Source organism: Rhamphochromis longiceps, linkage group LG22 (assembly GCF_057381845.1).
Source record: "Rhamphochromis longiceps isolate RC_006_pf linkage group LG22, R_longiceps_female_GT1.1, whole genome shotgun sequence".
NCBI lineage: Eukaryota > Metazoa > Chordata > Actinopteri > Cichliformes > Cichlidae > Rhamphochromis > Rhamphochromis longiceps.
Genome location: NC_140577.1, coordinates 5,819,457 through 5,835,138, shown reverse-complemented (window position 1 = coordinate 5,835,138; position 15,682 = coordinate 5,819,457). Strand labels below are relative to the sequence as shown.

General features: G+C 38.0%; 1 protein-coding gene and 1 long non-coding RNA gene across 4 annotated transcripts in view; one reads left to right on the top strand and one right to left on the bottom strand.

The window, feature by feature from the left end:
* Window positions 1–1,155: 1,155 nt before the first annotated feature.
* LOC146643229 (class I histocompatibility antigen, F10 alpha chain-like) overlaps window positions 1,156–15,682 on the top strand; it is a 63,260-nt gene continuing 48,733 nt past the window's right edge. Inside the window, exons 1-2 of one of the 2 annotated variants that reach the window (XM_085396616.1) lie at window positions 1,156–1,429; window positions 1,554–1,856. In XM_085396616.1, the coding sequence (XP_085252742.1) occupies window positions 1,171–1,429; window positions 1,554–1,856 (562 nt within the window). In that variant the 5' untranslated portion in view covers window positions 1,156–1,170. Of the gene's footprint in view, window positions 1,430–1,553; window positions 1,857–8,722; window positions 8,901–15,682 lie in introns of those variants that run through there. The other variant, XM_085396617.1, reaches the window with a different exon arrangement.
* On the bottom strand, window positions 9,766–14,805 carry LOC146643231 (uncharacterized). Of its 2 annotated transcripts, XR_014909365.1 has the most exons (4): window positions 14,430–14,805; window positions 11,806–11,885; window positions 11,060–11,652; window positions 9,766–10,575 (listed from the first exon to the last, which is right to left on the bottom strand). It is a non-coding gene; the product is annotated as an uncharacterized LOC146643231 (long non-coding RNA). The 2 variants fall into 2 exon arrangements; XR_014909366.1 differs by lacking the exon at window positions 14,430–14,805 and having other exon boundaries at window positions 11,060–11,228; window positions 11,332–12,354.

The following is a 15,682-nucleotide window of genomic DNA, read 5'->3' as shown; positions in this document are numbered from 1 at the left end:
ATCACAACAACAGTCACCTCAAGGCGTTTTATATTGCACAGTAAATCGTACAATAATAGATAGATAGAAAAACAATCATATGACCCCCTATGAGCAAGCACTTTGGCGACAGTGGGAAAGACAAACTCCCTTTTAACAGGAAGAAACCTCCGGCAGAACCAGGCTCAGGGAGGGGCGGGGCCATCTGCTGCGACCGGTTGGGGTGAGAGAAGGAAAACAGGACACAGACAAAATGACAAGATGTGACCACAGACCTCTGTTAGCATTCAGGCAGTAGCTTTCACTAAAAGAGTATCTACAACACTATATACAAACCCAACAGTTCACTGAAGACACACATGACAATTTGTCGCTAAGGGTTTGGAGGCCAAGGACAGGTTTGCTGCTGATGTCAGTTACTCCCAGGGAACAACTGCTGCAGAGGGTTTTTAAAGCAGCCACTTGATGATGGGAACCAATCAGCAGCTCCCATCTCTCAAATCATAAAGAGCACGATTAGTCCATCCATTCACTTCTCCTTTTCAGGGTCGCAGGGGCTGCTGGAGCCTGTCCCAGCTCTCTTAGGGCAAGAGACAGGTTTCCAGTCTGTCGCAGGGCTAACACATAGACAAAGACAACCATTCGGCAATTTATGGGCAATTTAGTGTTTCCAATTAACCTATCCCCACTAACTGCATGTCTTTGGACTGTGGGAGGAAGCCGCAGAACCCCGCAAACACAGGGAGAACATGCAAGCTCCATGCAGAAAGACCCTGGCCTGATGGTGGAATTAAACTCAAGACCTTCTTGTTGTGAGGCAACAGTGCTAACCACCGTGCTGTCATGATTAGTTTAAGCTTTAAATACTGTATGTGCCTATATATTATGTATATAGGCGTGTAACCTGTAGTCCTATTTATATATGTTTATAGAAGTTCAGGTTAGATAGGGACTCAGAGTGTAGCATCTCAGTCTGTTTCTGTTTTTTCTCTGTAAAGTTTAAACTGTGTTGATGAGAGTTTGTTTTAATTAGTTTCCACTGAACCAGTAAACAGCAGGAGAAACAGTAGATCCTCTGTTTCAGTGACTGTCGATTGGTTGATGTGTCTGTATTGAGATGAGACTGTGCTGCAGCTTTGCTCTGGTTCACTGTACTGTTTCTGTCTTTCAGGTGTGCATGTTTATCAGGAGATGTATGGTTGTGAATGGGATACTGAAACAAATAATGTGACCGGCTATGATCAGCTGGGTTACGATGGCGAGGACCTTTTGGCGTTTGACCTTAAGACAGAGACGTGGATCGCTCCAAAGCAACAGGCAGTCATCGCTAAACAAAAGTACGACTCTGAAAGAGCTCTCTCAGCCAGACAGAAGAACTACTTCACTCACATTTGTCCCGAGTGGCTGAAGAAGTATCTGAACTATTCAGGGAGCTCTCTGAGGAGAACAGGTGCAATAACACTGGATTTTAACTGGACTTGGAAAGACAATCAATCAGCTATAGGTTGATTGATTGTCAACAAACATACAATTTGTAATAATAACAATAACGAACACTTATATTTTTTCAACAGTTCTTCCCTCAGTGTCTCTCCTCCAGAAGTCTTCCTCCTCTCCAATCACCTGCCACGCTACAGGTTTCTATCCACACAAAGCCAAACTGTTGTGGAGGAAAGATGGGAAAGAGCTTCATGAGGGTGTGAACAGAGGAGAGATCCTGCCCAACAATGATGGGACCCTCCAGATTTCTGCTGATCTGGATCTTTCATCAGTCAAACCTGAGGACTGGAGGAGCTACGATTGTGTGTTTCAGCTCTGTGGTGTGAATAAGGACATCATCACCAGACTGGACAGAGCAGTGATCAGAACCAATGAAGGTCAGTCTGCTCTCAGAAGTGATGAAGGTCAGAAGCACACATTTAGTTTACTGTAATATAATAGTGCATAGTAAAGAGCAGTTCATGCAGTTTTATGTGTTAAAAATAGAACAATTTTGTCAGTTTATTTCACACTTAAAGTCTAGACTGGGACATGTTTCCTATCTTGAAATAATTATGTGAACCTGCTGAAAATAAAAGTGAGTTGTATTTCCAAACTAAGAACATAAAAGGAATTTAAGACTCTTTACCAAACACTAATGCTTTTTCCCAAATCATGTTTTACCTTGTGAATGAGCAGCCACAGTTAACAGAGTATAGTTACTCCAGAGTTTTATAAGATGAGTAGAGGTAATGATTTGATTTTGGAATCAAGTTTACTGACTAAATTAAAAAGGATATTTTTATTCTCAGAAGTTCAGTGGGCAAGAGACACAAAGACGTCAGAGTTAAATGTGGGTAAATAAGCACAGACACAGTGAATATATTCAGATATGAACAACAGGTAAAGCATATAGTGACAGACTTATTGTCTATAATCAGTGCTGTTATCTGTTTTGATTGGTGATCTTCTCTATCCTGTTTCATCTGTTCAGGTTCTGATTTGTTTTTCTTTGATCTAAAGGAAATTCCCTCTTCATGATCATCCACATGATTCTTGCTCTGGGTGTTCTTGCTGTGATCACTGTGATTGGATTCATTATCTACAAAAAGAAGACAGGTGAGAGGACAAAGCAGATTTTGTAGGACTTTGAGTTTTGAGTTTTTGTGGCGGGGTGTGGTTGGCGGTGCTGCTGCAGGGGAGGTGAACGCACCTGCAGGGCATCTGCAAAGATGCCTCGCCGGGTTAAAAGTGTGCTGGGTCCTGGATTTCAGTGTTGTTGTTGGTGTGTATGTTCGCGAGCAACTGGAAAGCCGCAACCGCGTGTTAACAGCAACCGTGTGAATAAAATGATGCTGAAAAGCATACAGATGTGGTCGAGTCTGTCATGACTTTATCACACTGTTTCATCCAGCAGTTATTACAGTAAGACTCAGAGCCAGAGTTTACTGAGAATGACTGTTGGATAATAAGACAAGATCACAGAGTTAAATACATAATGTTTAACAAACCCTGTTTTTTACTTTCTTTCATTACAGACAAACGACCTCCATCTCGTAAGTGAAATGTTTCTGATCTGTTTTCTTTGAGTTTTATGTGCACTAAAAAGTCTTTCAGATCTGTCAGTTGTTTGTAAAAGTGTTGTGGACTAACGATGTGTTTCCGACCTACAGCTGTAGAAAACCATGAGGTCCAAGAGAAAATGATTCCTTATGAAGCCTAAATGACAGACATCACTGCTCACAGTCAGTTCATACATTAAATGGACTTTTTCCTGGGTAGTGTAACAGCCTTCCAATGTATTGGAGGTCAAGGTTCATCAATGTGGGGTCAGCTGGCTACCTGACTACACTGAATGAACAGATTTTTCCATTAATACATTTTGTCTTCCCTGATGACACGGACAAGATCCTGATGCCAGGAGTCATCAGGCTCAAGTTTCTATTGAAGTGGTTCATGAAACATCATTTTCACACATCTACTGTCCACTAAAATAAATATGTGAAACAGTATAAGCTTAATGAAGTGAATGCATGCCATCATCAAAGTTAAAGGCAGTTCAGTGAAACATTAGTGTGACTTTTGTTGGCCAGAAACTGTAAAGCTTTCATAAAATGTGTTCCGCTTTCCCCCCTTTTTTTTATCTGTTTTTTTATCTGTTTTTTTTTTATCTCTGTTTTTTTTCCTCTGGTTTTTTTTTTATCTCTGTTTTTTTTATCTCTGTTTTTTGTGTGTGATTTGATGTTAAAAAAATCACAAGGTATTTTTTATTTAGTTTTACAATTGTTGCTGTTTTATGTAAGTTTAGGTGAGATTTTTAAGAGAACAGGACAGATGTCTCACTTCTGTAGTTTGGATAAATATTAAATATTAACACCAATAAGAATGTTTACAAAAACACCAAGCTGACAAAGTTAGAACAAATGTTTTTGCTTTAACAGTATTGTGGGTAAATTCTCAATTTGCAGTTCTTTTGCTTTAATGACTTTAATGTATTACAATGTAAATATGCTGATTTGCAGAAATGAAAATAATGTTTTCTTGTTTTTTCTTTTTAAATTTCTGTGTAAATTTTTGCGCTGAAACGAGGACTGTTACCTCGTTACCTCTAAACTGTGAATCATTGTTTTTCCATCATGCTTGTTGACTTTAATTTAAATTAAATATTTCCAGTATCAGTTGTATAAATGTAAATATACATAAAGAGAAACACACAGGTCCACCTACATCTATGACACTTACGGTATATACTCACAGGGTTTGGTGATTTATTTCCCTTAACGTAACATTTGTGGATTTTCACATTTTTAACTGGAGACTTTAAATCACCGAATTTATTAGAGTAAACTATTTTTTAACTTGTAAATCTGATGATAAAGGTTACTTCGTCTCTGCCCTGGTGTGTGAGGACTGGCTCCACTCTTGTCTTATTTTATCTCAGTGAGAACGCAGGACAGGAAATGGATGGATGGAGTTCTTTGTCACTGTGTTTAGTAGCTTTTCAATAATGCTGTGAACACATTTTTCATTCCTTTTGTTCCCTGTGTGCTCACTGACTTTGCCTCCTGTATTGTCTGGTTTTCCTAGTTTTTATTATTTTTTTCTACCTTTATTCTTATTTTGTTGGACAAATTTATCACCTTTTTATATAAACCTGTTTAGTTTTCTTTCAAATGTCATTTCAAATATTTTGAGACTGAAGTGTGTTTTCAGCACTAATGAATGCTGATGAAATACTTCTTGTACTTCAGTACTTTAAGGGTGTTTTTCTCTCTCTTGTAAACAATTTTTTATATCTGGTGTTTGTTTATTAGATAAATGTAAGTATTGCTGTTAATTTATTTTCTATGTTTGTTATGATGACTTTTTAATAAAATCCACAATATTCTTAATTTTTGTCCTGTTGTGAATCCACATTGAGTTTATTCTTCCTATGTGACTGTAGCTACAGTTTCATGAATATTTGCTTTAATATTATAAACTATTGTATAAACTAAACTATAAACTATAAAATGATGTAACTAAAGGGGAGATCTGACTTTTCACATGAAAAAAATGATGGAAAAATGTGATATCAGCTTAGATGAATCTCACTTGGTTTGGTGCAGTCTCTGAGGAGGTTAACAGTTACCAGTAATGATCTGGTTATGTTGGAGAAGACGTCATAGCATTGCATACAAACACTGACATGGATCACTCCAAAATAATGTGCCTTTAAAACTAAAATGAAGTGTAACGGAAACAAAAAAAATGTTGTTAGAGCAGCTGCTTCACCTCTGTTGGAACTATGGGAACAGCTCTCTCCTAAAAACAGGCTGGACGATGCTCTTTCATTTCTATCCTTTGTTCAACATTTCTTATGTTAAATGCTGCTTTCACTTTAATTTATAAGCAGCTGTAATTTGTCTGTTCAAACACATTTCTATTGTGTTATACTATGTTTTTGGATCCATGTGTTTGATTTGGTTTTTGTGTCACCTTCAAGTCTAAAAGTATTGATGTTTTCTGTGTAAAGAAAACGTGTTGACCACTAAACCATGAAGTAACTAGAACTTAAATATTAAAAGTACCAAGAAAAAAAGGAAATGAAAAGAACAGCATCAGGTGTTCAAACATCTGCAGGGGTTTTAAATTTCTCTTCAGTCAAACAGTTTTCAGTGTTGAAGCTGCAGAAAAAAGCTGACAGGAGCTAACGTTTATGTTTAAGAACATTGTTTGACTCTTTATCCTTTGTTTGTTTGGGTCTCACTTCTGAGAAGTACAGAGGTAATAGCGTGTTACATGAGAATGATAACAGTAGATAGCAGGCTGAGCTGAAAGTAGGTCCAACGTTAGACTTGTACTGAAACTAAATAAGTACCTTAAAATGCTAACACATAACTACCACAGAAGACATGGATAAAAGAATATGATGCTTTCGACAATATAATTACATATAATCAATATAATATCACGACTCAATAACTACACAAATTTGTGATCACACAGTTATTGCTCTACCCTCCACAGAGCGCCACATGACAGAAATTCAGTGAATTCATTTGTGATATTTTTGTTTCCAATTCAACATGAGCCACAAAGAACAGATTTTATGATGCCATCAAAAACCGGTTCAATGTGTGAGTTTAAACCAGATATAACTGACGTTTGCTCTCAGGATGAATTCCTATTTATTCTGATGGATCTTTGACACCTGAGCAGGAAGCACTGAGTCTCTTTTTGTGGACAATAAAACTAATAAAGTCTCTTAAACGTTTACATGTTGATGGTCTTAATGTTCCTGCTTCTCCTGGGAATACAGGAGGTGACGACAGGTTATCTAGGAATTTTATGTTTTTGTCTTTTTTTTTGTGGCAGCCTTTTTCTGCATCATTTGATCCCCAGAGAATTGCAGCCTTTTTCCGCTGCAATAAATCCCTGTAGATTATAATTATATTATAACCTTAATGTACTTCTCATCTTATTTCCCAAACGGTCGCCAATGTGGACCGATCTTCATGCTTTAACTGGTACAGATTTTACACTGAATATCCTTCCTGACACAAGCCTCCCATTTATTCCTGCTTGGACTGAAACAAGGAGTAGACTTTCTCATGACTCCCTGAGTCTGGGTTTGTGTCTCCTCCTGGTCTTGAACTGGGGATTGTTCATGTGTGAGGTGAATACATAAATGCATAAAACAAACAAATCCTGCATTTCATACTAATTCCCAATAATTAGCATTTATTACGGAAAAAGGAGAGTAGAGATTAGTGTCAGTGTACAGGGAAGCAAAAGCAAGGATAATACGAGGGAAGAGGGTGAGAATTGGAGAGCTTACTTGTCACAACCTGATTACTAGCCCGGGCTGACGAGGAGCCGGTGTTCTGGGAATCCATCCTACCTCAAAAAACATCCTAGCCGATGTTTCTGCGCAGACGCCGCGCATGCGCACAACACCAAACCCAAATTAACTTCTTTTTCTGTCACCCATCCGGAATACTTCTTAAGGTTATGGTTATGGTTAGGGTTATGGTTAAGGGTAGGGTTAGGTTTAGTCACAAGTCACCGTAAAATCATAATACGGGTAGGACGATTTGTCAAAGTAGGATGGTTTCTCAGAACACCGGCTCCTTATTGGGAGCCGTGGGGTTGTTTTTTTTTTCTTTCTCTCACCCTCTCTCTCGCACCTTTTTTCCGCTTCACTCCGCACGCGAGCCTTGTGCTTTGCGCTGGGAAGAGGGGGGAGGGGCGGTAGTTACACTCGCAGTAGCACAGGAACAGAGCGGGAGGGAGAGAGAGAGAGAAAGAGAGGCAGGGACAACAACATCACATTTGAAAGGTATAGTAATCATCCACAACTATTTTCAGTTGCGGATGATAAAGAATTCAGAAAGTTTATTCATGCAGGCCCATATGACAGAGAATGTGCATCTTCTTTTTGTTTTCATATTTTAATTTATATTTAATTGTGTTGTGGTTTGCAGTGTTTTGTGTTGTTTAAAAGGAAAAAGCTGAAAATTTAAATAGTTAAAAGCTGAAATATAAATAGGTGGTTTTTGTATTATATGATTTATTTCTTACATTTTATGTGGAGCGAATAAATAAAAGTATATTTACGGTGGCCCCTAGAGACAAAGCGCGTACAAACTCCAAAACACGTAAAAACTCCAAAACACATAAAAACTCCAAAACACGTACAAAAGACAACAGAAGTGCTCCAGGATGCTAGGCGCAGTGTAGTGGCTACACAAGCCAGGAAGTACCAACGACCGGATTTGGTGTGTGGTAGTAAAAGGTAAATTATTTGAATATTTACGAGTGCTTGTGTATAAATACACAAACAATACACAATACACACATGCTTTCAATTGTGTGATTTAAGTGATCTAGGTAGCTCTGTTTTGGAAGTTCAGTTAACACTAGAAATGTGTTTTGGAGTTTGCACGTGCTTTGTTTCTAGGGGCCACCGCATATATTTATATATAAACATATATAAATAAAACCACTTTTTTTTTTTACATTAGTAATTCCTTTTATGCATAATTTTATATTATTGTTAATAATAAATTAATTAAAGCAACAAAACAACCTGAGGAGCCGGTTCGGAGCCAAAAGAGCCGGCTCTTTTTAGTGATCCGAGCCGAAAGAGCCGGTTCTCTAAAAAGAGCCAGAAATCCCATCACTAGCATCCAGCTCCTGGTGTAAAAAGCCTCGTGTTCGCATTAAGGCAGACGGCCAGGTGGCTTTCAGTCCTTGCAAAAGTGCAAAGTAGACCCCGTAGTATCCAAAAATATGAGATGCGCATGCGTGCTCAGGCACAGAAAGGCGCCAACAGCTTCAACTCATGTAAAACTTGAATTCATTCATTTTGCCAGCAATAAATTTCATCTGAGACCAACTTTTGCTCCAAAACGTTAAAGGATTAGTTGAAACCCTTAATGTATTTGAGTTTATGGGGCAACTCAGCTTTTATTGTTGAATTGTGAAAGAAATGACTGTAAGCTCAGCAATTGCAAGTTTGATTTTTTTTACAGTGTATGCGTTTAAAATTAATACAAATCACTCCACTGAGAAACTTAACAAGGTTTTATCCCCTGAATAGAAAATAAATTATACAGTGTATACCCAACATAACATGAACTACACCTGTCATAACATAAAAATGTATAAAGACCAGATGAAACTAACCTTTTTTTCATATGAAAATATTTTACTTTCAGTTTCGTTGATTTCAGTGACGTTTACTCTCAGAGTAAATCCCTATTGGCTCTGATCTAGGCTAATGGTGACGTTTCTCCTGGTTCTCCATTTTAGCTTTAGCTTTTTCTGGACAAGCGAGCGCATAAAGTCTGTTAAAGGTTTGGATGTTTATGGTCACAATGAAGAAGATGAAGAAAGAAGAAAGAAGATGAAGGCCTTCATCTTCTTTCTTCTCCTGGGAATACAGGGGGCAGCAGCAGGTCAGTTTGACTGTTATATTTCTGTCTTTTTATATGTCAGATTTATGTAATTTGAAAGACAAATGGACGGACTGTTTGCTCCCCAGAAATACGCTAAACATTTAGTTGTAATGGATCCTAGTACACTGTTAAAAAAACATCTTAAAAAAACAGTACTATTCCGGCAGCTGGGGCGCCAAAATAATACCGTAAAATAACAGAAAATAACTTCCTCATAAAAATACGGTTATTTTCAGTAATGAAAATACAATTTGTTGCCCTAATTTTACATGGGATTTTGCCTTTTTCAAGTGCTTTTAAACATTAAATTAGGAACATTTTAATGTGATTAAACAATGAAATTTCCTATAAACAAGGTCAATGAATGTGGCAATATGAATAATAATGCTTAAATTTACAGAAATATACAGTTAACAGTTGGGTTAAATAACATTATTTGATGTAAAAAAGTTATATATTCAATTATATTTGATGTAATACTACATTATACAGCACAAAATAATTTGATTTATCTTTCAAAACATGTCAAAAAACTAGATATTGGCTTTAAAATTACAATTCACTGTTAATTTTACATAATATCACATGTAAATTTAGATTTGAAGTGTAATTTAACATAAATTTCCTGAATATTTACTGGACTAAGATTGTGGGTTTTATCTGTCACAAAACACCCAAAGAACCCTTATTAAACAAAACCCCTGATTATAATTACATCAAGATTATGTTAGTTCTTGATCATATGTTGTGTTTGAGCAGTTTGTAGATGTTTATTTTACTTATAAGACATGAGACATTGTTTCAATCATTAACATGGATTTTATTGACAAAAAGATAACCCTTCCTGGAACAATCCAAGAACAACTAACACTTATGCATAAACAAAAGCACGTAGAAAAAAGAATGTAATGCAAACACACATTTGAGCACAAAAGAAGGGGACGATGCCACCTCGAACGTTCATCTGCCTCCCCACATCTGGAGCAACGAAACGGGGTATATTTGAGGTACATAACCTGCAGGTTTAGAAGTAGCTCTAGCTTTCTGAAAGTCTCACATTCAGGGCTGCTGCTGGCCATTTGGGTTCCCTTGGAGAAATTTGCAAAGTAATCATATGCAAAGAACAACTCGAGTAAAACAAAAGCCTCATTGTTATGCTGATTATACTTAACTGATAAGTATTGATATGTTGTAAGTTGTCACTTTAACACAAACTTTTACCAAAATAACTGAACGAATGGGACTGTGTTTGCAGAGCAAGCACCACAAGTGTCAGTGTATAGCCTATTACAATGAACTGAGATGAAGATAATACTTAACACAATGCTACACCTAAAGCAGGACAGAGTGACAGAGAGCCTGTCAGCAGACAGTAACATACCAACTGGCTAGCACTAATGCTAGCTAAATGTGAATAGGATTTGCAGCCTATATTTCACTTTTCCCCTATCAAGCAGGCCACCCGTGCTGTTGACATTGACCATGAACCGGAGACCAGTGCTACTGAACAGCAGATTATGTTATCCTCAGGATAAAAATAAGAACTTTTTATGCTCTCCACTCATAGTCCGCAATTTTGGCGATCAACGTCAGAACCTTTGGATTGACTGCAAGGTTTTTCTTAGACGTGTTCCACTCCACTTTGGATCCCTTGTCGGGGTTTATCTTAAGGCATCTGTCGAATGAAAAACAACAACTTCATTAAGAAACTGAGGACTGGACTGTATGTGTTTTTTTACATTTGCAATGAATCTAAGTGTAGATTGAGCTTGCTTTTGAGTGCGTGTTTGGACATACAGGTCATTGTGGAACAGAGGGGTGATGCAAAGATGTTTGGTTAACCTGTGAGTCTATTGCAAATGCTGTTTCAGGGTAGTGAAACATCTGTGAACATCTACTACTCAAAGGTCTCTTTCTATAACTTGACATGAGCATGAATCAAGGATATTTCAGAGACAGCCATCTGAAACGCAAATATTAGTTATTTGTTGATTTATCAATCTACAAATCATCTCAACACTCAAGCATTGCTCATTCTTATGTGTTTTAGCTGCAAATGAAAGGAGATCTGATGTTTTGATTTGGATTGCATAACTTTAGATTTCACTGTCTCATCATTCTTATGTCTCAATGGATAAAATTGACTGGTGCCGCCTTACCGTTGCAAGAATTCCAAGGTTGCTGCCTGGGCTACTGGATAAGAAATGTTCGTGCAGTAGTAAGAGCCAAACATCAGGATAAGTGCGTCACTGAAGATAGTGATATGGCCATTCACAATTGCCTGGTCCACAGATAACATGAAGTGCTCGGCTGCCAAAGTAGAGTTTCCTGTTGTGTTCATGAACAAGAGACAAGGGGACAAAAAAACAAGTCCACAAATGACTCAAACAACTAACTGCAATGTTACAACTGATGTATATCAATTACATACACTGGCATGCAGTTTGGGCCCTACGGTCAACTACAAGGTGTCCAAACTTTTGCTGTGGGCCTTTTCCTTTTCTGTTTAAAAAAATATGAAAATTATTTTATTTAAAATTAAATGTCATCTATAACTTTAAGCCATTTGGAGATTATTTCATCTTCTACTTGCTTAACTGTTCACATGAACTGAAATGTTGACCATGGGTGCCCAAACATTTACATTAAAGCACCACAACTGTGACAGGTGTAATCTTTTGACATCCTTAAATGCAGCACAATACTCACCTTTACAGCTTACTGAATAAATTTGAGAACTCACGCTACTAATCTGCAGGGGAAGAAACAAAACCTTATGAATCATGAAACCTGCCAAAATCCAAATACATGTATGCAATGTACGTTTAAATGTAGTCAAATAATTCGCCTCAGCTGCTTTAGCCCTACTTCCTTTCCACAAAATAGAAGGAAATACTTGGCTTACCTGTCCAAGCTAGCACAGTGGGCTACTTCTATTTCCTATTTCTCTCAGTTCATCACGCAGCACATCTTGGCACGCACGAGCTCTCTACAAGAGCATTAAGACAAATGCATCAGTGGCAGCTGTCATCGCGGGCCCCCTAACGGGTATTAGCGGTGTAGAATCTATCCGCGTAGCAACTGCTGTGTTTACATGGTCACAGAAAGCTGGCAGCTAACAAATTAGCGAACAACAACTCTGCTAGCCAGCAAGATAGTATAAAGTAGTGATGGGATTTCCGGCTCTTTTTAGAGAACCGGCTCTTTCGGCTCGGCTCACTAAAAAGAGCCGGCTCTTTCGGCTCTTCAGGTTGTTTTGTTGCTTTAATTAATTAATTATCAACAACAATATAAAATTATGCACAAAAGGAATTAGTAATGTAAAAAAACGTGGTTTTCTTTATGTATGTTTATATATAAATATTTATGGGGGCCCCTAGAGATGAAACACGTACAAACTCAAAAGCACTCAGAAATTCCAAAGCACGTACAAACTCCAAAACACATTTCTAGCGTTAACTGAACTTCCAAAACAGAGCTACCCTAGATCACTTAAATTACACAATCGAATTCATATGTCTATTGCTTTTGTATTAATACACAAACACTCATATATATATATATATATATATTCAAATAATTTAAAAAAAAACTTCATTTACCTGTTACTACCACACACCCAATCCGATTGTTGGTACTTCCTGGCTTGTGTAGCCACTAGGTAACAAAAGCTCAACACGGCCCCTAGCATCCTGGAGCACTTCCGTTGTGTTTTGGAGTTTGTATGTGCTCCGGAGTTTGTACGTGTTTTGGAGTGTGTACGTGCTTTGTCTCTAGGGGCCACTGTAAATATACTTTTATTTATTCACTCCACATAAAATGTAATAAATAAATTATAAAATACAGAAACCAACTATTTACATTTCATACATTTCAACTTTTAACTACTTAAATTTTCAGCTTTTTCCTTTTAAACAAATTTAAAGTGAAACAACACAAAACACTGCAAACCACAACACAATAAAATATAAATCAAAATATGGAAAAAAAGGGAAAAAAAAGAACGCCCAGATCTTTAATTAAGGGAAAGGTTGGCATTTAGAAATATTAATATCACACTCAACTGACTGCATTTTATCTTCCCATTGCACTGATGGATGGACAGTTCTTAGGTGCCTGTGCGTGTTGTTTGTGGAGCCGGCTCTATATGATATCCTTTTCTTGTAGACTACACTCTGCCTTTGTTTTGTCAATAAGATTGAAATGGTTCCAGACTTTGCTTCTTTTCTTGGTGTCACTCATTTTCTTTACTGTACCTTTCCAATGTGACGGTGTTGTCTCTTGTTGTTGCTCCCGGCTCTCTTTCTTTCCCTCTCCCTCCTGCTCTTGTTGTGTGCTACTGCTGTTGCGAGTGTAACTACCGCCCCGCCCCCTCAGCTCAGCGCTGAGCAGAGGGGGGAGGGGCGCAAACGCAAGGCTCTGTTTGCCGTCTCTGCTCAGCGCAAACACAAGGGTATGGAAGCCCGTTTCCGCCACTAAAAAAAAAAAAAAAGGATCCATAACTCAAAATTTTGAGTTATTTTCTCAAAATTCCGAGTTATTTTCTCGAAATTTCGAGTTACTTTCTCGAAATTTCGATTTATTAACTCAAAATTTTGAGAAAAGTAACTCAAAATTTCGAGTTAGCGCTGCCAATCAGTAATCTACGTGAATGACGTCATTTCCTCGTTACCCGGAAGCTGAAGCCCTCAGCTACAAATGCTACAGCTAAGCTGCCGGTATTACATCCAGTCGTGAATGCACAGATTGCTGAGTGTTTTCAGCCTGGCTTCACAAATGATGAAATCCCTGTGTTATTAGCTGAATCACATGGTGTTACTATCAGCAAACGTACTCGCGAAAGCACCAATTTGTTGGGATCCGTTTTTGAGTGCGCGTTCCTCTGCGCCATATGCTTCCGGGTAACAAGAAAGCGACCTCATTCACGTATATTTTTGATTGGCAGAGCTAACTCGAAATTTTGAGAAAAGTAACTCGAAATTTTGAGTTATATTTCTCGAAATTTCGAGTTACTTTTCTCGAAATTTTGAGTTAATAAGTCGAAATTTCAAGTTATGGATACTAGCTGTTTTGTTTTTATTTAGTGGCGGAAACAGGCTTCCATACAAGGGTGACTTGCAGCCTGAAGCGAAAAAAAGTGAAAGAGAGGGCAGGAGAAAAAAAAAACCAAAACCCACGGCTCCCAATAAGGAGCCGGCTCGCATCGTTCACTTCAAAGATCCGGCTCGCATCGTTCACTTCAAAGATCCGGCTCGCATCGTTCACTTCAAAGATCCGGCTCGCATCGTTCACTTCAAAGAACCGGCTCGCATCGTTCACTTCAAAGAACCGGCTCTAAGAGCCATTTCGTTCGCGACCGACCCATCACTAGTATACAGCTAGACCAGCCGCTAACTGCACCTTATACTGACAGACGACGTCCTTTGCCTTCATAGCTAGCGATTCCATGCCTTTTACCGTCTCAGTAAACTACGAGCCATAGTGGTCAAGCAATTCCAAGTTAAATCTACTAAGCTGAGTTTGATATACTTGCCTTGCAGCACTGCATGGATGATCTTTCACCAACCTCTCTCTTCCAGCGCGCTTTCCATTAGTGATGCGCGAATCATGAATGAATCGTTCAATACTCGAGAATCACTTTACTGACTCGTGAATCATGATTCACAAGCCCAACTGACTCACTGACTCATCCCTGTTGCTCTTAGCAAACTAATTTCATTAGTAGAAATATATCTAGCTTATAATTAAAACTGTGGGGAAAAAAACAACAGCCAGTTTCTTAACAAAAACATTTCTGCTCTGAACTGGAAGAAAAAACCCTGAGTAGAAGCTCACATCAAGACAATAGCTCCTCGGTTCACAGTAGCATCGCTCTGCTAACATGCTAACAACACATTTGAGCTACTCACCCCCTCCCTTCCTGTGCTGAATCATAGCGTAAGCGAATCACTCAGGACTCACTCACCCCCTCCCTCCTGGCTCGCAGCTTCTTCTTCTTCTTCTTGGTTGGCAACCAATGTTAAGGCGCATTACCGCCCCCTGGCTCACAGCTCAGTGGACATTTAGATGGGAAAATATATATTTGACACATTTGAGGAAAATACTACTAAAATAAAATAAAAATAAATGTTCCCTTTAGAATTTTTTTTGCTCTTTTTTGCTCCATAAAAATAGTTGTTTTTCTTTTTCAATCACTCATCTTAGCAGTAGGATATACATGACAAGAGAAACAAATTAAGTTTGAGTGAAAATGTACATTTTTTGCACTCTGGTCAACTGACTCAGTGACTCAAATGACTCAAAAAACCCGATTCACTTTGGTGAGTGACTCATTCAAACTCGATTCAGCAAAAATAATCAAGTTTACCATCACTACTTTCCACAGCCATACCCGCGACCTTGTGGTTGTTAGTTCACATTCATTGGCCGATGCTTAGCGTCATGTTATTATGTGTCCCAACATCCAATGGCATGTAACATTGTTTTCATGGCCACGCCCTCAGCCCCAGGTGCAGAGGCCTATTTCTGTTCAGGAATGTTGTGAATACTTTGAGATTTATATTAATTGCAATTCCTACCTCTACATTTATTTTTTTAAATATATAATTAGCACAGCGTGGCCGTGCAATGTTTTATATGTTTTTTTTAGTTTTTATTCCTATTAATTATATTTTCACTTGTTACCTCTGAATTATTGAAACAGACCTAGATGACATGAAATTTTCAGCAAAATTATAATTCAAATACTCCTTTAATTATTAATTATTCTCATTAATTGTCAA